At 39.4% G+C, this 21504-nt stretch overlaps 1 protein-coding gene across 1 annotated transcript in view; it reads left to right on the top strand.

Annotated features, from left to right (window-relative positions):
• The window catches only part of pappab (pregnancy-associated plasma protein A, pappalysin 1b), a 103647-nt gene that overhangs the window by 21929 nt on the left and 60214 nt on the right, over positions 1-21504 (top strand). The window contains exons 3-6 of the mRNA XM_036599056.1: positions 10769-10914; positions 11055-11348; positions 12701-12893; positions 13725-13846. Of these exons, the coding sequence (XP_036454949.1) occupies positions 10769-10914; positions 11055-11348; positions 12701-12893; positions 13725-13846 (755 nt within the window). The remainder of the gene's footprint in view (positions 1-10768; positions 10915-11054; positions 11349-12700; positions 12894-13724; positions 13847-21504) is intronic.

The following is a 21504-nucleotide window of genomic DNA, read 5'->3' as shown; positions in this document are numbered from 1 at the left end:
AACTGTCATGGCATCAGAAACATTCCTCCGTGTGAGCAGACCCTCCTTCACTGCCAGCTTGAGTCTTTTGTCTGTTTACATCATATGATGGATATTGAGAAAGGTTTGATTCTTAACGTTAATGTGCACTTATTTAAAATTTTATTTAAAATCTTTTTGGACAATTTCTACTGCAAAGGTGTTACAAAGGTAACACTGAGTAGATGTGCATTGGCCTTGTCTTTGCTTAGGATTATCTCCAGTGAGAATTCTTCTTTAGGTCTAAAACCAACTGTGAAAAATAAGAATGCACTTGCTGTGTTGCTTTGAATTTACTTGGTTCAAATGTGTACATCAGTTCCACATGAATAAACTACATTACATCATTACATTCTTGCCAAAAGTAAGTAAATGAACCACAGGATTTGTGCTGATGTGGAACCAATGTACACGTTTGAATCAAGTAAATTCAAAGCAACAGTGTGGTTTGGCATTTAAAAAGATCTTCACCACTCATGAAAGCAGCACCAGTGAGTTCTGCCATCAGTAGAAGTCTTAAGACTGAGCTCTGTTAGTGTCACCCACTGCCCCACTGAGCTACAGCGAGAGAGAGAAAGGGGGGGGGGCTGAAGTGAACATCGTTGTGCAATACACGGCCACTGATGCATGCATACTTTGGCTGGCCACAGGCATACTTTGGCCTGCTGTTTTTGTAGTAGGCCTACGTCCACATCTGATTCGTGTTGTGTTTTTGCAAGTGAGCCAGTGGATTAGGCTTAATTGAACTCAGATTAGGTGGCTTTGACCTACAGTAGTGGAACTTTTATTAAAGCAGGAGCATTTGCTTTTTAAAAAACAAGCTTTCTTGCACTCATTCCATAGCTCACTTATTCATCTTGCCACTAAACTCTCTGACCCTTTCTTTCCCCTTCTGTACAGCCAAAAAGCCAGCCAAATATTTTCATAGGAAATAATGAAATTCCTGAAATTATTAGGAGGGAAACCTTATATCATCTGTTCTCTCCAGACTTGTCTCTCAAGCTGGCCTTTCAGCTTTCACCAACCACCTCCTGATGTCCTTTGATAATGTCCCCCATATAGCAGTGTCACTCGTCCATCAGCTAAAGGATAGCATCGCTGCCTGTTTAATCAGACCTGCAAAATCGCTATATGTAAATATGGTGACATGCAGACTTTTTTCACGTTTTTAGAAGTGTGCACTCCGCCGACTACAGATGACCACCTAATCTAAAGGTGGTCCTTGAGGGTCACTGCTTCAGTCACACCTCACGACAGGCCTCAGTTAAGGCCAGAGGAAGTATTATCAAGACTCTAAGCAGGTCCCATATACAAATGTGATCATTTGGACAAGAAGTATTAAAGGGCCCTTATCATGGCAAACTAAAAAAAATCCTTACTATCTTTGAAATAAAAGAGTTTGATGTATCATGAAAACATTTCACATATCGTTCACTTCCCAGTCTATAAAGTCCTTATTTGAAAATGAAGCCGCAATACCTTCCTGTTTTGTTCTTAACATGATTGTGATATCACAACCATGAATATATTTACGTACCAAAGACTTTTCAGCCTAAAACAATTGCGCCCCACCCATTGAAGTTGAGCTTCTTCACTAAGTCACAATGCAGTGCAGGCAATTGGAATATAAGCCCCCGGACAAAAAATTAGGTGGTAGTAACTTCAGGCTCCGAGGATGATCGAGTTATAAATACCTGTAGGGTGTGCGATGGGATTCATAAATTGAGAAGAGGTGGTACAGGGCAGTGATTGTCTCATTTGATGTGTGGAAAATGGGTCACAAAGCACAGTACGGTCATAATGGTCTACCAGCAGTGGCAAAAATTCTCGTCAGAATTATGGCCGAAAGACGACAACAACTGACAGGGACAGCCAGTGTGTTTCATGGCTTGTGAATAAAAATTGCTTCACTTCCAGGCAATAATTGCTTCTAGATGTCAACCCAGGCCATTCACAACCAATTTCTAAAAGAACACTCAGCAGGGAACTGCATACCTTTAACATATGGAGCAGAGTGGCACGCAAGAGGCCTTTGCTCACTTCTGCTCACAAAGTTGCCCAGTTACGGTGGGAAAAGAGACAGAAAAATTTGACTTTTCATGATGAATGTGGTAATCTGGTCAGATGAATCTCGTTTCCGCCTGTATGTGAATGATGCTTGGCATCGTGTTCATCGTAGACCTCAGGAAGCCTTCAAATGAGGACAGCGTGCAAGGTGTTGTTCAAGCTGGTGGAGGCTCTGTGATGTTCTGGGGGTGTTTTAATTATCCAGAAAAGGGTCATTTGGTTGAGGTGACAGTATATTTGAACCACAGTGCCTGCATTGAGCTGCTGGACAACCAGATTTTGCTTTTGCTCATCATCTTACCAAGGAACATAACGTTCCTATCCCTGTATTCTAAGATGACAATTCTCGCACACACTATTAGGATTGTTTAAGTCACAGGTGACTAATTTTTTGTCCGGTGAGCCCTGCGATGGACTGGTGACCTGTCCAGGGTGTTTCCCACCTTCCGCTCAGTGACTGCTGGGATAGGCTAAAGAAAATTAATTTCCCTTGTCTTTTTCAAAGGAAAGAGTTTGATGTAGCATGTAAACACTGTTAAAGTTTCAGAACATTCCATTCACTTCCCAGGCCAGATATGGAAAATAAGCTGCAAAAACAACTCATTTTGAATTTATTGCTTTTGCAACGTCACAAAATCCTTTTGCATTTAACTCCCAGAATTTTAACTTTCACAATGAAGTTATAAGGAGTGTTCTGGCCCAGACTGCTTTTTGAGTGGTACATACTACAGGGAAGTCAATCAGAACAGAGCTCATTGCTCTGTTGCATCAGTCTTAAAGCCACAGTAACCAAAACAGCCTCTTGGTTTCTTAGTGATAAAGTGAGGTTGGAAAACGGTTGTTTAAAAACCAATTTTGGTACATAAACCCAAAACACAAATGTTATAGGTGCCCTTTAATTCCTAAAATATCTAAGGCTACGGCCCTGCGATGGACAGGGTGTATCCTGCCTTCCGCCCAATGACAGCTGGGATAGGCTCCAGCACCCCACCGCGACCCAGAAGGATAAGCGGTTTAGATGATGGATGGATGGATCTAAGGCTACGTTTACACAGCAGGTAAAAGTGACCTAAATCTGATTTTCTCACCAAATCCGATTTTGTTTGGCTGTTCACATTATCTTTTAAATGTGACCTGTACGCGACATCAGTCTGAACAGATCAGCTCCTAAACCAAACCGCATGTGCAAAAGAACAATGTTTCACGTGGCGGCTCATCCAAGGGTAAAAAATCGTGACGGCCAGCGAACGCCAGTCGGAGATTTCAGTTTCATCTTCGCCAGCATCACAGGAGCGATTATAAAGTTCCAGTGGTTGACAGCTGGGCTCATCAACCACAGTGTGTTCGGGTTCGCCGTAAAAGGGCACGTTGTTCGGCCACATCTTTGGTTCGTGTCCTTGGATTCTTTTAACTGTTGTCTGACGCTGCAGCCTCGGTCTCCTCCGGCCGCGTTCGGCCAATTCATTTGAACACGGAATGGCTGCTCCGTGTCTCTTCTAATGTTTTGGTACAGAAACATCAGCCTAAATATTTATGAGTCTCAGCTGCACAAAATTATGACGAATGTCGAGTTGGATTGACGTAAAAATCGCATGAATTCTAATCTGGCTGTTCAGACTGAGTCGCATTGCCGCAGATCAGATACGTATCGGATTTCAGTACCACATGTGAAAGCGCCTCAAATCGGAATTGAAAATGTCAGATTCAATGCGTTTTTTGCTGTTCACACTGCCACACAAATGACACATCTGTGTCACATATGAGGAAAAAGATCAAATTTGGGCCACTTTCACCTGCTGTGTAAACATAGCCTAAGATGAACATGGATGTAATAAACAATACAAAAGTCTTGTGTCAGTTACAACATGACTTTATTTGGTACTGAAGACAGCATGAGACTGAGAACCATGTTTCCTTTTGTTTCCTTCGTTGCCAAAATAAGAACTAAGAATAATTTGCTTCCAAAATCCTTTCTGCTGTTCTGTTCTTGCGCAGACATAAGATCTCACTGTGGGTTCATTACATTACTCTTACAATCCTTACTTTTTCTTGAGTAATATAGGCAACAGAATCGTGTATGCCACCCCAGAACTTCCCTCACGTTTGTCCAGCTCACTGACAGCTGTGCTGGCTTGTAACGGCATCACCACAACTAATCATCAATTTTCTGCTCTACACCTCGCACATAGCTCCCATGTTTATTCAGAACTGCATGGAAAAAACATCACCTCATACTGGATGTATGGGCTTTTACTTTAAAACCTAAAACTCTTCGCTAAGTAAAGTAGCAAAAAATCTACTCAAATTCAAATGAAATTCACAAAAAATGTGTTATGCTTGTTTTTCTAATTATTACTTATGAAAATAGCCACTTGCATTTAGAGTATACGACCTTAGACCGCCTCTTAAGCAAACATATGTCCATAGAAGCCTGATGAGGTATACACATTTAACACATTTTTCAGCGACATGCTGCACTTAACACTGTTTGAAATGTCACAGGCCCTCCGGTTTTCTCTAATTTATGATTAAAATGATGTCTTTTTAGGACAGAGTGCTGTGGTTTGAAGCATACAGATATGTAAATAACAGGAAAAAAGATCTCGGGTTTGCGTCCCCCTCAGAAGAGCCATACATCAAAAAGCACTACAAACATCACATATATTGTCATAATATCTCAGCTAACCCAGGATTTAACATTGCGGCGGCAAAAACAGTGCTTGATTGGTCTTTGTAGTGAACTGGCTAACAGATGTTGTTCTTAGAAGGAGGAAGGAGGTACTGGCTGTTTTTTTGAATGGTGGTTAGTGGGGGTCTGCAATGAGAGTGCTGGAAGTGGGGGTTGAGCACGGCTTTTCTTTATTTTGCTTGAGCATTTTTCAAAAGGGAAATGTTTTGAGAGGAATTGAGTGGGGCCTCTAGTAAGGAACTCAAAGCGACAGAGGAGGCAAGCCTGAGAGCCTATATGAAACACTATACATGTTAGCAGATATGAATTAATGCATTGTTAGGATCCCTTGCTGCTAAACATATGGAAGTGTATCTCTGCAGAATGCCAACATTTATTAGCACTAGGTCATTTGTCCCTGTCTGACTTAGAGGATTGTAGCTACAAGGGAAAATGAAAAATAATAAGCAGTGACGAACTGTGACTATTAGAGCTAGGCCTTCATTTTGGCCCATAAACATCAAAACTTGGTCAAAAACAAGGAAAAAAGAAAACATTGATGCGCTAATGCTAATTTCTACTAGCACCCCTATAGAATCCTAGTAGTATGTTAGTGTTAAGCTAATGGTGATTAACTAATTTTGGGCTGTTCTAGTTTAAACATGGACATTTGAAGCCTGTAAAAGACATTGCATGCTTTATGTGACCCTTTTTTAACAGACGTATTAACATATTTTTGTATGTAGCAATTGTGCACTGATTCTTTCAGTGAAGAGCCCTGGTACAGAGCTGCTGCAACTGCGACCCGCAGTCAGTGACGTATATAGGACGTCCACAAGACCTATAGTAACGTTTCTGAAATTGTAAAACAAAACATGATTGCTTCCTCTGTCAGTTCCTAATTATGTTTGTGGTTAATCTCATAGGCTACTGTACATGTGCACTTGCAACTTTGCCTCACCACATCCTATTCATTTCAATTTAGAGCTTTGTCACATGGTATGGTGCATGATCAGCAGATTTCAACTTCATGCACATCAGTGCGGTCGCTGCACTGTGTTCAGCCAATCATGCAAGAGTAGTCTGGTCTTTATCACAAACGTCACACATTAAACATTCTCTGAAAGTACAGAGAGGCAAAAACAGCTCTATTTTCCTTCCTTTTTTGGGGGGGGTGGTGGTGTCAATGTAGAAATATGTGAAGACTATGTCTGATATTTATTTAACTTGTTTTAAATATGGCCTGGTTAGTTTCTGTGAAAACAAATAGTAAATTAAGTGTCCCTCTGAGAACCAAGAACATGCAAAGAAACAGACTCAATATTTACAAATCTTACACTGTTTTAAAGTCTCAAACAGAGTATTTTTAGAATGTTTTACATCAAAATGATGTAATGAAAACTGGTGACAACAACAAAGTACTGACACATCATCCATATGTACACTCTGTCAGCTGAACATGTTGACTAAATATTCAGGAAATCTAGGGAAATACAGTACTCAGAGCATCCAGCAACACTGTAACTCTTATCTAATATGAATCCAGCATCTCATGTGCTTTGTATCAGTCAACACAGTGCAAAACGATCAGCATCTGTATTGCTAACGAATAGATTTCTCTATTGCTATGAAAATATTTGGTGTTATACAGAACTGTCAGAGAAGATTTGGAGGGAAGACATTCATTTGGATGTAGTATACATTGTTTGAGCAGGGAAACAAAATTTAAATCATATATGACTACCTGGTTAGTAAGATTCAGTGAGTTAATTTTCTAACTTGTGTGACTAATTGATTCTGAAAATTACAGAAGCATAAAATCCTGTATTTTTGTTCTATTGTAAGCATATCTGAATGTTTACTGCCCCAGTTATGTTCAACATGGTTCCTCCATTTCCATAATGACACAGAATGTGAGAGGAGAGATCCAGAGCAGTGAAAAGAAAAAGTGCAAATGGACATGTAGCCTTAGGTCTTCAGTCCAGCTCCTGAAGTCCTAACCAATGGCAGAATCTGCTTGGCTGTAACTACCTAGATCCTGATTGGACAGTTTTCCACTTCATGTGTCAAGAATGTAGCCCTTTTCTTCCCAATCAAAAATTAACACTGACATAAGAGTGTTACTACAATACCTGTAGAGTTTAAATACAACAGGCCTGAAGATAGATTTTTCACAGAAATCATTAGGTCTTCTCTGAAGACCTAGAAGGCCCTGAGGATTCCCCTCTGCTTCACGACATGACTAATGTGTCGTATATGTAATGACAATCTTAAAAGGGATGTGTTTGTTTCCATCCAAATGACACAATGCATTCCTAACCAGACAGGGCCAGTGACTTCTGACCTCAGAGCTGGCCTCAGAGTACGGCTCGAGTTTTATTCCAAATACAAACTCCCAGTGTGACCTCGTAAGTCTCACAAGGGCCATTAAATTACAGAACATTGCTCCGCTCAGCAAGTCTTTACACACTCTCACACACGTGCATGCGCACACATACACACACACACACACACACAGTGCAATAACTTACCAATGCCCAAATTTTGTGTATGCAAGGTCCTCTCTGTCCATCAGTACACCTAACAATGAAACATCTGATTATTTATCAGTTTATTTTGTGAAAACGAAACCGCTGACTTCTAACTTTACCAATCAGTGCGATTAATTTTTCTAGGAGGTAATATGTAAATTAATCCCAGTACGGTTTGAGAGAAGTAACTGGTAACTTGTAATAGGTTACATTTTTAATTACTACCCCAACACTGTTTACTGTAATGGCCGGTAGGACTGTAGGACTCGAATCCAGGCGTTTTTTAAGATCTCTTACTGGTCTTGGACTCGGTAGTATTTGTATTCGGACTCGTCTCAGTCTCGGCCATCGCTCTCGCCAGATTTAACGTTAGGCTACTTTCTGGTCTCGACTGAGTCCAACTAGCTAACGTTACCGTTTTTTTTTAAATAATTTTTAACGGTCGCCGGCGCGAGCTGACTCCATCTCAGCAGCTCATGGGTTGAACCAAAGCGAACTGGATCTTCAGCGTCTTTGGTTCTTCCCCACGGCAAACAGAGCTGAGCTCCTGTGCTGTAATTTGATGGAAATGTAAACAGTTTGGCAATAAAATCTCTGTGAGATATGTTTCACTGTTCAGTGTGATAAACCACGGTGAGAAATAACCTTTAACCTCAACCCCCCTTAAACTCACTGCGAAGTCGTTGTTTTATCGCCTCAAGTTTAAACGGTCCGCTTAACTTGTTCTACCACCTTGTAAGTATTTGTTGTTCATTTCTGTTATTTCGTGATGTTTTAACTTGGTTAATATATTTGTTTCAGTTTCATTATACCTCAACAAGTGACCTAGGTTATGTGCTGTAGTTTATTCTGTTAAAACTGAAGTAATTTGAATTATTCTGTCGCAGAGGTTCCTAGCTAACGCTAGCTAGCCTAGTTTGTGTAGCCAGAAAGCCAAGCGTTAGCTACAGTTTGTAATTAGCTAGCTAGGGTTGCCAGTCTCTCGACAAAGATATAGCACGTAGTAAGCTAAGCTGGTTAGGTTAGCTATTAATGGCGCTGTGATTGCTTAATTTGACATAGTGACCATCATGAAAGACTAAAAGATAACTCAATATAGCTAGCTAGCTAGTTAGCTACATAACTCAAACATTCGTTCATAGCTACAGTAGTTATATCTGTTCCATGTAAATGGGCTTTTAGTGAATTTGACAGCCTTGCATGATGATTAGCCAACTGTTGTACTAAATGTTGCTAAATGTATTCAAAGTCACACATTTCCACCAGCAAGCTAACAGTGTTTGTAGTTTAATATCGCTAATCAGATTTAGCATAAATTGGTTAGTGATGTTAACCTAGGTAGGTTAGGAAGGCTGGTTTACAGTTTGAAAAGCATGTTTCCGAAACTGTATGACATTGAACTTGGTAGTACGGTGTTGCACAGAGGTGAACCATTTTACAAGTTTTCTAGTTATATAAACTCTGTTGTACTATATTGTACTCTCTTAAAACAAATGCAGATGATTCAAGCAGATAAAATATATCTTGATATAATTTTGCTAAAGCTGACAAACAAGGATTACAGCCATACATACATAGGTTACATCATCTAAACTGCTTATTCTTCTGGGTCGCGGTGGGGTGCTGGAGCCTATCCCAGCTGCCACTGGGCGGAAGGCAGGATACACCCCGGACAGGTCACTAGTCCATTGCAGGGCAGACAGACATACACATTCACACCTAGGGGCAATTTAGCGTGTCCAGTTAGCTTAACTGCATGTTTTTGGACTGTGGGAGGAAACCGACGCAGACACGGGGAGAACATGCAAACTCCACACAGAAACGACCTTGGTCGCCCAGCCGGGAATCAAACCCAGGCCATTCTTGCTGTGAGGCAACAGCACTATCCACTGCGCCACCGTGCTGCCCTGGATTACAGCCAAGTAAATTGAATTACTTAATTAGCTAAGTCGTCAAGACAAAAACAGACTTTTATTTTAATAATATTTTCATGGTATTTCATGATGCAGGCATTGGTTGAATTCATTTAGGGTGAGGAATTGTTGCATTAAATCAGAGAATTCAGAATGGCCACGTGTTGGATTCATTCAGAGCCTGCATTGGTTGAATTAATTGAGAGTGGGCATTGGGTGGATTTGTTCCGAGTGGGAATTGGCTGCATTCGTTCAGAGTGAATGTTGAATGCAGAGAAACTTTCAGTCCATACTACCTTTGTATTTGGAAATAGAAGAGGAAATATTTCATTATGGTTTGAATTTGATGGAGTTATTTTTGAACATACAGTTTTGTTTTTGTGTTTGTACTGGAAGGAGATAAAGACTAATTAAGGAATTGTCTTGAAGAGGACTCCCATCTTGCCTTTTTTTTTTTTGTACTCGGTCTGACTTGGACTCAGCCTTGTCCAGTCATGCTCTTGGACTAGTCTTGGACTTGACAAAGGTGGTCTTGACTACAGCCCTAGTACATGCTAAAAAGACTGAGCTCCAGCCTTACCTAAGCAGACCAGACTCAATTTTCATTCAGGAACAGCTCTGCAAGCTTTAAATCTTATTCAGAAGGAGTAACCGCAGTTAAAAGGCAGGAACAGGGACATTCCTTTTAAATTGTATTTACATGGATTGGTAATTCTTTCTAAAATGAAAATATTGGGTTTTCCCTTGTTGTTTTTAATTGAAACAGATGTGTGGGTTTTACAGAGGTACACAGAAGTAATTTAATGAGTTGTAAAATCACTTTTTCTAGGAAGTAATTTGTAAAGTAATCCCACTACAGTTTGAGGGAAGCACCTAGAAATTTGTAATGGGTTACCTTTTTAAATACTAGCCCAACACTGTTTACTGTAGGGATACGAATATGGACGGCCCTGGCATGTATGGAGATGCTGTCTAAGAAGGACCAATTTCAATGCACTACAACACTATAGTGTTATAATTAGTCTTGATTTACTCAATCCTGTAACAAATCTATCATGAAATAGCACACATTCACATTGTGTGATGTTATTAGCTATATATTTCTTCCTGTGGGGTAGCAGAGTGTTTGAGTAGTTTCAGCATGACAGCCTTCTTTTAGATGCTGATCTTAAGTGAAATGCTTCAGTTGAAAACAACTAATTTTACATGTAGTACAATATCGACAGCAGTATCGGTTTCATTATCTCTCATTAAAGAAAAAGTGGTATCATGACATTTCTAGTTAGCACACTATCTTTACTGTAATATCAGTTGCTTACATGGCAAACTCCCAAAGCTTAGGCTCAAGTGACTTCTGTCAACTTACGAACTTACTCCAAAGGCTCTATAAATGCTCACTCAGTACTTATTTACCTCTAATACTGCTTTCGGCTTCATTAGCATACTCTAAATGACAGAATATATCAAGCAAAAAAAACTATCTAATATTTGTGGCTTTTAAATATAAATTCCAAAAGTCTGTTTAGAGTATATTGTGGCTTATCTGTCCCATTCTGCTGTCTCCTCCTCAGGGCTTTCATGGATGTAAAGGAGCTGAAGGATCTCCTGCATCTGGATGGCTCCACACACCTGAACGTCTTCTTTGCCAACTCCTCTGACGAGGACCTAGCAGGAGTGGCCACCTGGCCTTGGGATAAAGAGGCCTTGACACATTTAGGTAAACAGCAATAACCAACAACAGGATTAAGAGAACTGGACAAAATAGATTGCTTTCGCTTTGTGATGTGGATGAGAAGAAATGCTTTGAACCTGTGCATGTGGTGGTTGTGTTATCTGCCCTCCCTGTCTCTTTTTGAGGTGGGATCGTGCTGAACCCCTCGTTCTATGGTACATTCGGCCACACGCACACCATGATCCACGAGATCGGCCACAGCCTCGGACTGTACCACGTCTTCAGGGGGATTTCAGAAGTCGAGTCATGTAATGATGCCTGTCTGGAGACAGAACCTTCACTAGAAACTGGTGACCTGTGCGCAGATACAAACCCCACACCCAAGTACAAATATTGCAGAGACCCGGAGCCTGGAAATGATACTTGTGGCCAACGTTCCTTCAAGCACACGCCATACAGAAATTACATGAGCTATGCTGGTGAGACAGACATTTTAAGTGTAGTACAATATCAATAGTATCAGTTTCTTTATGAGTATCATGAAATGCACACTTTGCTGTGTCCAAAGGAGCTGCACTGGTTGTGTGCAAACACATTCTGCAGAGGCTACATGAGTTATGTTGTTGAGACAAAGACCAAGATAAACATGCATATATACACTCTTAAAAATAACAGTGCCGAAATGTGTTCTTTGGAGAGATGGCCAGAGAACTTAGGACTGAGTAATGGATGGTTCTTTACAGAACCATTTTTGTAAAAGAGATGTGAGAAAGTAAAGAACATTTTTTTTTATTTAAAGAGCAGTAACATTCTTTCAGAAAAGAACCAGGTTGGGAACCTTTATTTGTAAGAATGTACTTACATGCTCCACCAGGATGTCATATGATCGCTGGCTTAACAAAACTCCACAGCTCTGAAAAGGTGACCTTAAAATGAAAAAAACATTGTTTATGTAATAACATGTAATTCTGGACCATTTGTAATGGTCCATTTGTGGTTAAATATTTACACAATAATTTTTATAGGTTTTTATTAGGACGGCGATGTATAGTACTTTACAAAAGTCAGAGCCCACACTTCATTTGTTTAATTTCCAGTCAAATGGCCATTAAGTTCAAGTTATTCATACTTCCGCGTTAAGAAAATATAAAATTACATGGAAGCCCCAACACCAAAGATAGTATCAATGTGTTTTCAGTATTTAGTGTGTCCACCTTTGTCTATTTTAAAATTTTGCTTCTCAGGAGACTTGCTTTCAGTTTTTCAAAGAAATCTGCAGGGATATTTTTTCACACCTTCAAAGTTCAGCCTTAGAAACTGGTAACATTTTCTGCTTCTCATGATTCAAGTAATCCCAATGACAATGTTGAGGCCCAGGCTCTGTGGTGGCCAGTCTGATGTTCTGAGAACATCAGCAGCTTTTTTGAGTTTTTGCTCCTTTTTGTCTGTTTCTTATTCTCAGTAACGGATTATTGACAGCTATACATTCTTTCAGACTCAAAGCTTTGTCATAGAGTTGTCTTCTGCTGGTAAAAGGATGGGCAGAAACACCTGTGGATTTTTTCAGATTTAAAGCAAGAGTGGAGCTTGATTTTCTGATTGTTGCAGGTTAGGTGGTCTACCAGCTCTTGCACTTTGAAATTCCTCTTCCTTATGCAGGTGGATTATCTAATATCTAATCACTTCAGAAATATTTCCTGAATAAAGAGTAACTAATAGATGTAGTGGCTGTTTTCACAGGAAATCAAATGAATGAAAAAGAGACTCTGACTATGACACAGTACAGTATATGTATTGCAATGTTCCTAATCCCCTTTTTTCTCTCCTGAAGATGATGCCTGCACAGACTCCTTCACTCTGAACCAGGTGGCTCGCATGCACTGTTACCTGGATCTGATCTACCAGTCCTGGAGGTCTGGCAGTAAGCCAGCCCCAGTTCCTCTTCCTCCTCGCCTGATGGAGCAGGGGCAAGCCTCACTCACCCTGGAGTGGTTCCCCGCAATTACCGGCCATTACTTTGACAGGTGAAAATGAACCAGGGGCCAGAGATTTTTGGAGTGAGCAGTGTCTCTGTATCACCTTTGCTTTGAAGCATGTAATAACAGAGATAAGGATAAATCATAGAAATCATGTCTCCAAACACACCATACAGCCATTGGGAATCCCTCCATGGCAAAAAAAAAGAAAGAAATCTTGGCTGCTTGCATAGACGTTGATGTAGAGGTTAACAACTACAGATGTGGTTTTTGGCTTCATAGGAATACTGTTAGATATCTGGCTTCCTTTTTCATTAGAAAGCTAGTGGAAACACATTTTAAACAGCCCATCCTCATGTATGTGTTCACCCTAAAGTGCTTGTAGTTTTTCAAAAGTTCCTTCCACCTTCAAGATACATCATCAGAAGGGGGTTTTCCTAGTCTTTAAACCAAAAAAACTCACGCTAGAGTATATTGCAGCACCACTGTAGAAGGCAAGTAGGTACATTTACAACAAATATAGCTATAGTTTATGTATAGTAGCATAAATGTTTTACATAATCTAAAGGGTGTCCAGCATGTTCAAATGGTGTTAAAATATAACTAAAAAAGGTAACTTACTTGTAGCTGAGGTAAATGTTTCATTACATTTTATTCCAAGTAATTCTGGCCCATTTGTCATGAAATGTTCATGTAATGTAATGGGCAACTGTTCAAAAGTGTAAAAGAGTAAAAACAAAAAAAAAGAACTTGAGGTTTTGATATGACAGTGGTGAAATACATAACTGCAATTTATAAATATAAAATGGCTTTAGTGTGCTAGTAATAGCTCTGTTGCCGTGTCTAAGTTGCTACCTCGGCTGTCTGTTGGTTTCCTAGAGAAGTGGGATCAGTATGCAACAGTTGCACTGAAGGCGGAGTGCTCATGCAGTACGCCACAAACTCATCTTCCCCAAGACCCTGCGCTCCATCAGGACACTGGAGCCCCCGGGAGGCGGAAGGTAAGAGCCATGCTTTCTGAAAGTTGTTTACAGTGTAAACAACTTTTGAGGAAAATAATTTGTCATTGTACTTCTAAATCTAAACCTACAATCTATAATTAACACCCAAGGTTTATCTGAAACTCTGACCGTAAACAAAGTCTCAGGATTAACTGCATAGTAAGGAGCATAGTATACCGGACATCATCACAAAGAGCAGAAACCCGATCAGAGATCAGAAAAGACAACTTTGTAGGAAAAACATGATTGGGCTAGCTTAACATTATTCCTGAATCGAAACTAATGATTCCCACCCAAGTCTTAAACCCTTAAATCTAAAGGGCCTGCACGTGGGCCCTCACTTTACTTCCTTAATCACACCATTCTGTACCTTGCATTTGAGATTCATAAAAGTTACAAAATTATTTGTAACTTTTTTTTATTCAGTAACTAAGATTTATAACTGAACAGTAAGTTTTGGGTTTAAGGATTTAACTAAAACCTCATTTATGACATGTTAGTATCAGATACTGTGAATTTGATCTTACGTTAAAAGTGACGTACAAATCAGGATTTATAAAACCTGAAACTCATGCCAAATGTTCCTATACATACACAAAAACTGAAAGATCTGTGGACAAAGCATTTGTGCTCATCTGTACCCACTTTTTCACTGATTGGGAGTTTTAGTTATGCTAGTAAGTGAAGATGTGATGGAATGGTTTAATTAATGAATGATTTAACGTTGATTGTGGAAATGTTAAAGAAAAAAGGAAAGTCAAAATGCACATGCAGATATAAAAAATTGCAAACAGCCAACCAGAGGGAATGTAAAAAGCATATTTCAGAGTAAGGTATAAAAAGGTTCAATAAGAACATTAAATTTACAATAGCTAAACAGGCAAATAAATAAATAAACAAATAAATCAATAAATAAAAGTAGTTGATTTAGCTGTGGAATGCCCAATGTATGTGTTATAATTTCACTTACTATTACTTAAAGGGGAACACCACTGATTTTGCAAAATTACTTAATCATTTAATGGGTTAGATGTAAACAAAATCATTCCGAGTGGTTAGGTGTGAAATGCGCGTTTCTAGAGAAATTTACAGAGTCAGAATTGTTCACCATTATAGTACTAGGAACCAGACATCCAGAGCATTTAAAGGCTCTAAAAGCTACATCCCACTAACTTATTACACAAAATAGTTATAAATGTGTTTCTTGATACCTGAGACATTGTTTTGTGATAGTTTTGTTATAAAGTTTTGGCCCAAAACATATACACTATTATAAACTATTACTCCATATAAACTATTACTCCAGGATTACTTCTGTGTTTCATGTCGAAACCACATTCTCAACTGAGATCTATGCGCGCAAGCTAACGTGCTTTTGTATTTACTAGCTGTGTTGTATCCGATTCAGTTCCCCCTCAGTTCCACATTCCCTTTGACAAATCAGTTCCTCGGGTGCAAACATTCACTGAACAGATAACAACACCAAGCAACACTGGAACTTCAGAAAGCTTAAAGGTTCAAAAAGGGTTTGTACGGCAGCTGTATTCACCCAATTGGTGACAAACACTACAAAAAGTATTTATCATTACAGTTATTTACTGTTTACTCATATTGAAAATATACTTATCACTGAATCTCAATTATGCCATATTGTCTTTTTTGAACCTTTTCGCTTTCCATAGTTCCAGTGTAGCTTTCCTTTTGTTCAGTGAATGTGCATGCTGGAAGACCTGATTTGTCAACGGGAACGTGAATTTGAGGGGGAACTGAATCGGATACAACACCGGCAGCAGCTTTTGTTTACAGTTTATTTTTACAGTTTCTTACTAATTTTTGGAAGATGGCAAAGTCTGTGGAGGACTTTGGTAAGGTCTGTTTCCAAAATGTCATAGAGTCATATCAATTTGAACCAGAATACACAAATGACTTGCAGTGACTTGAAGAAGAAAGAACAAACAAGAGAGAGGAAATTGACGGTGTCAACAACAAACTATTTACTATGCTCACCAGTTTATGGGGTAGGACAGCGAGGTGCAGCTGTAATCTATCGTTGCTCCTCTAATGAGTACTCACATAAGTTATGAGTTTTGCTGACACTGTGTGTAGGAAAAAAATATTACCCAAAAAATGTATTCTTTCAAATTTAGCACTATTTTACCATTATCAGCGTGACATATAAAACCTTATAAGACACATATAAGTTCAAGCAAGCAAGCAAGCAAAGTTCATTTATATAGCGCTTTTTACAACAGGTGTTGTCACAAAGCAGCTTTACAGAAAAGTCCGGGTCCAAGCCCCATTGAACAAGCCAGTGGCGACAGTGGCAAGGAAAAACTCCCTAAGAGCAAGAGGAAGAAACCTTGAGAGGATCCAAGACTCAGAAGGGGAACCCATCCTCCTCTGGTCGACACTGGATAGCAAACAGTGTTAGTATAAAGTATTATAGTACAAAAGAGGGAAAACAGGTGGAGCAATGGTTAATTAGATTAGTTTTAGTTTATGCAGCAGCAGCAGCATCATTGGGAGGGTCAGTTCATGAGGGTGAGGTTTGCACAGCGTTGTACAGCATGAAGCTCAATGGTGGTCAAGCCGGTCCTGAAGGCTGGCGAGTAGTGGGCACCTGATCAAGGCAGAAGAAGCAACAGCATCAGCGCACAGGATGGGCAGCTGTTCAACCCGGCAAAGAAAGGAAAACACACAGAGAGTTAGTTCTGTAATGAGTGACTGATCACAGATTACAGAGTTAACAGAGCAGCAGAGACTCCGGCAGGTCTAGTTATTGCAGCCCTTTCCTAAAAGGGAGAAACCAGAAGATAACAGAGGCATGAGGGCACCCTGAGATGTCGGCGCCCCTCCGCTCCACCGTCAGCAAACTTGAGTGAACGTGTGAGAGCAACACCAACACTCCCGGTTTACCATAGTACTCTATGACCATGAACCCCCCCGATCTACACCTTTTATCTGACAGGGAAAACTAATTACCAAAGGCTTGACTAAACAAGTTTAGTTTTTAGCCTAGACTTAAAGTCTGAGGCTGTGTCTGAGTCCTGAACATTAACAGGAAGATTATTCCAAAGCTGGGGGGCTTTGTATGAGAAGGCTCTCCCCCCTGATGTAACTTTAGAAATTCTAGGTACTAATAGTAAGCCAGCACCTTGTGATCTAAGTAAGCGTGATGGTTCATAGTAGGAGAGAAGTTCACTCAGGTACTGAGGGGCGAGTCCGTTTAGAGCTTTATAGGTCAGTAAGAGAATTTTATAATCGATGTGAAATTTAACTGGCAACCAGTGTAGGTTTGATAAAACCTGGCTGATATGGTCAAATTTTCTGGTTCTAGTAAGGCATTTTGGACTAGCTGAAGCTTGTTGAGGCTTTTCGCTGGGACATCCAGACAGCAGGGCATTAAAGTAATCTAGCCTTGAAGTAATAAATGCATGAACTAACTTTACTGCATCCTGTAGACATAATGCATTTCTTAATTTAGCAATATTGCGGAGATGCACAAAGGCTATTCTAGTAATATTCATTATACGTGCGTCAAAGGACAGATCGGGATCTATTGTGACACCAAGATTTTTTACAGATGAGCTTGATGCAACTAAAAAAAAAAATTGTTAAGTTTAATTGTAAAATTATGCAGTTTGTTTCTAGCTGCTTTTGGACCAAGAAGCAGAAGCTCTGTTTTATCCGAGACATATGGACGTCTGGTTCCGAGTAGTATAATGGTGAACAATTTTGACTCAGTAAATTTCTCTAGAAAGGTGCATTTCACACCAAACCACTCGGAATAATTTTGTTTACATCTAAACGGTTGAATGGTTAAGTAATTTTGCAAAATTGGTGGACTTCCCCTTTAACGTAATTAAGGTTTTAGCATTTCAGAAATAATTTATAAAATCTTTTAGAAAATAATTGCGCATTCATATTTAGGATCTGTGCACATGAGACCTCTGGTTGTACTTCTGAACATAACTAACTATTTACACATAAGGCAAAAAAAAATTACTAGAATTGCACCCAACACAGTTTGTTTAGATCCTGCTGTTTACAGAGTCAGAGGAATTTCAGTTTTCTTAAAGCAGAGGTATTAAACTTAAATCCTTGAGGGCCACAGCACTGCAGAGTTGAACGTTTTTCCTGTTCTGGCAAACCTAATTCATCTCATGAAGGGCTTGATATTTAGCTGATAAATTTAACCTCTTAAAATCCCAGGCTTATTACATACTAAGTCTTATTATTCAGTAACTACAATGACTTCGATGCAAACTGGCTATTTTTAGGTTATACAAGTGTGTAATAAAACTTTGGGCCTGCCTGTGAGCCCTGGCCATTTAAGGGGTTAATCAGTGTGAAATGCTGGGTAGTCTGCAATGCTGTGATGTTCTTTCCATAAGGGAATACTTTTAGCCCAAACGTGCTGTCATGGCTTGAAGTCAGTGAAAGCTTGTGGGGACTAGTAGAATGATCTTATTTGAATAACGTTAACTGACACTTACTAGTTCTCATTTGTTACTGGCAGTTTTTAGATTAAAAAGCAGTGATTTGTTCCTTTAATGCTCAATGATGCAGTTATGGACTTTTTTATGGAGTTTTTTCTTTGGATTTTAGCACGTGAGCACTTTGGCATGGAGCAAGGAACCTGTTTCTATTGACACTTGGAAATTACATTTAATTGGTCGGTGCCGTTCAAACTATTAATGTGCTGTTTTATTGAACGGAATATATGATTAAAGTATTGCACCCAACACAACTTGCCAAGAGAGGCCAGAATGGGGTAGAACGGCAAAGTGATCTCAGAGAGACAGCCTAAAATGTGTGGAAAAAATTAGTCACACGGGTTGTCATAAATGTTGATTTTCTCATGTGTTTATTTTAGGAGATGAGAAATGTGGACGTATAAATATATAAAAGAATTAGTCCATAGAGCTTTGTGATATGAATGAAAATGTTTTTTATCGTAGAGAATGAGTCATGTTTTCCGCGGCTATATCAATGATTCTGCCCTAGCAATTTAACCTTTGATCCGACATTGCATGAAAAAACATGTACCATGCCAAAACATTGTCCTTAATTCACTTTTCCTTATCTAAAAGTTAAAGTTTAGGTTTGTTGTTTATTTCTATTTGGAAGAGAAGGTATTTTTTTGGACTTCGTACATATAGAAACTTGGGTGCTTACTGGCCATGACACTTGTAGGCTTGGATGTTTCCATGTACAATGTAAAACTGTGTGAAAGGTGGAATTGGACTTGACATTGAAAAACAACTGTAAAGGCCTGAATTCCCTGAGCTGCCTGTTTTTCTGTTTAATTACTTAATCACTCAGTGTGGGTTGCTTTTAAATATGAGTGAGTCAGACTTGGTGAGGGAAGGCCATAAGTGCACACTTGTATCCCTCAAAGCCAACTTGGCCCAATGGTGGCTACATTCAGTCAGCTGAGGGAGGCATGCCCGGGCTTGCCACTGCCACAACATTTGAACTAACTCCGCTCTGCACTTGGAACACTTCCCTGGTGTACTCCATAGCCTGGGTGATCTTTCCACTGTTTACAATCTCATACAAACCTGCCTTTGACAACCCGCAGCTGTGCTGAACTGCTGCCCTTCCACAGATTCTTAGAAAATCACCTGCCTACGTCACTTTCACTAGTGCGTGCTGTCTGTCTTCTACTATCTATGCTAAATGGCTAAGTTGGACACTTTTGTGTTCCACCATCCACCATCTCACCCTGCTCCAAGTGTCCTGATGTGCCTCCAGACTCAAAATGATGGAACAGGCAGTAGTTGTGGCCTTATCAAGTTGCAGAAATTTAAGAAAAGAACAACAAGGGCACCATAAACATATGGGCTCAAGAGACTGTCCAAAGATTTCGAGATTGACTATGCAAATTACCATGTGGTTGGTGGTTAGCAGATTGGGTGACCGTGAGACACAAAACCCAGGAATGCGAAGAATGCCTGGTGTCTCTGACCCTTACCTCAACAGTTCGTGAGCCTCCCTTCGCCGCACAGAAAACCACCATGTCGTACACTCGTCTGCTCCTCCATGCCAACAGTTTGAACTCCAACAGACGTCACACAACTCAGTGACCCTGGCTTCATGCTTAAAAATAAAAGAAGCCGAAAAGCATTCTTTGGTCATAGAAAGTCGTAGAAGAACCGCTTTGGTTGCCTTAAGATGTTCTCAGTGCATGGTTCTTTAAAGACCCATTTTTGAAAATGAGATGTATGTGCAGGGGTGGGAAATTATTGTGATACACTGTATCCCTTTTTGTGGCAATACACTTTCTGAGTGTATCATGGATATCATCGGTAAAGAGAGCGTGATTACCTTTGTCTGATTGGATTTAGTGCAGTGAAACCTTAAATAAAAATCAAATATGAAGTGTCAGTATATGTTTTTGCGATATTGCCCACTCTTACGTCTAAGTACTTTTGTAAAGTTAAAGAAACCTTCAAAAATGTAACATTTTTCCTAGAGTCGTAAGTCAAGAACCAATTAAGAACCTTCATTATTTTTCAGAGTGTTGACTGTTTCAGAATGCAGTAAAAATGAGTTCTAATAAAAGTTACATTTATTAAGGTTTGCATTACAGAGTACATCAACTGGCATGTTTGCCTCACCAGTGTGGCCTGCTACCAAACTCAGTTTCTCATATGTGACATTTTCATTAAGTTTTATAGGCAGAGAAGTTTACAGATCTCAGTTCTATTGCATAGAGTTATGTAAACGATAATGGGTAATCTGTGTAATGTTTATAATAATTACCAGTGGTACTACCAAGGAGATTTATAGATTTAAAGGACTTGTCATTGTTAAAAGAGAGTGGCGTAACAGAATTAGTTTAGAAGCCAACATTCATCTGGTTAAGTTCCATGTTTGGGCAAGCATGCTTTCTTTGTTCTAACCTGCAAATGCCAGTGGTTTGCAGGGCTGACTCCTCCCCGACCTCATAAGCATGAATAATATAGATTATAATGGAAATGGTTATAGAGTTATTCTCTAAAAGTACAGTATGCTTTGGCCTCTCTGTCTTTTGCCATCAAAAGCCACAAGCAGTTGTATGCAAAAGCATAAACACCTCTGGTCAAATTACATGTTTTGTTGGTTTTCTAACTGAAAATAATCCTCTACAGGGAGCAAACTCAAATATGATGGTTTTCTGTCTTTATGGTGTGTAATTCATATTTCTTTAGCTAAGTTTAATGTATTGGAAAAAAACATAAAATATAAAATGTGCCACTTTTGCACAGGCCATATTTTATGTTTTTTGTCCAATATGTGAAGTTCAGCAAATAAACAGTAGTTGCTTATTAAATGTAGAGGATGTGTTAAATTATTCTCACTTAAAAAAACATGTCATTTGACCAGAGGTGCCAAAACCTTTGCATACTATACTATACTACAGTGTACTTCTTCTGATCAAACAAGGCTAACTGTAACTATATTAATTTCTCTTACTGCAAGCAACTATTTGTTTTTTACAGCAATTTTCAACAGTTAACGGTCCTAACAATAAATGTTCCTGAATAGTTCTTGGCCTAAATGCATTGAAAAATTTGACTTGGTACTGAACCTTTTACATGATGTGTAGGTTAACTTTAACTTCAAAAAGGTTCTTCACATTTACATGTATAATTTACCAAAATGGTTCTTTA

This window comes from Colossoma macropomum, unplaced genomic scaffold (genome assembly GCF_904425465.1).
Source record: "Colossoma macropomum unplaced genomic scaffold, Colossoma_macropomum, whole genome shotgun sequence".
Lineage (NCBI taxonomy): Eukaryota > Metazoa > Chordata > Actinopteri > Characiformes > Serrasalmidae > Colossoma > Colossoma macropomum.
Note: the sequence above shows the minus strand (reverse complement) of the source record. Positions and strands in the feature narration are given on the sequence as shown.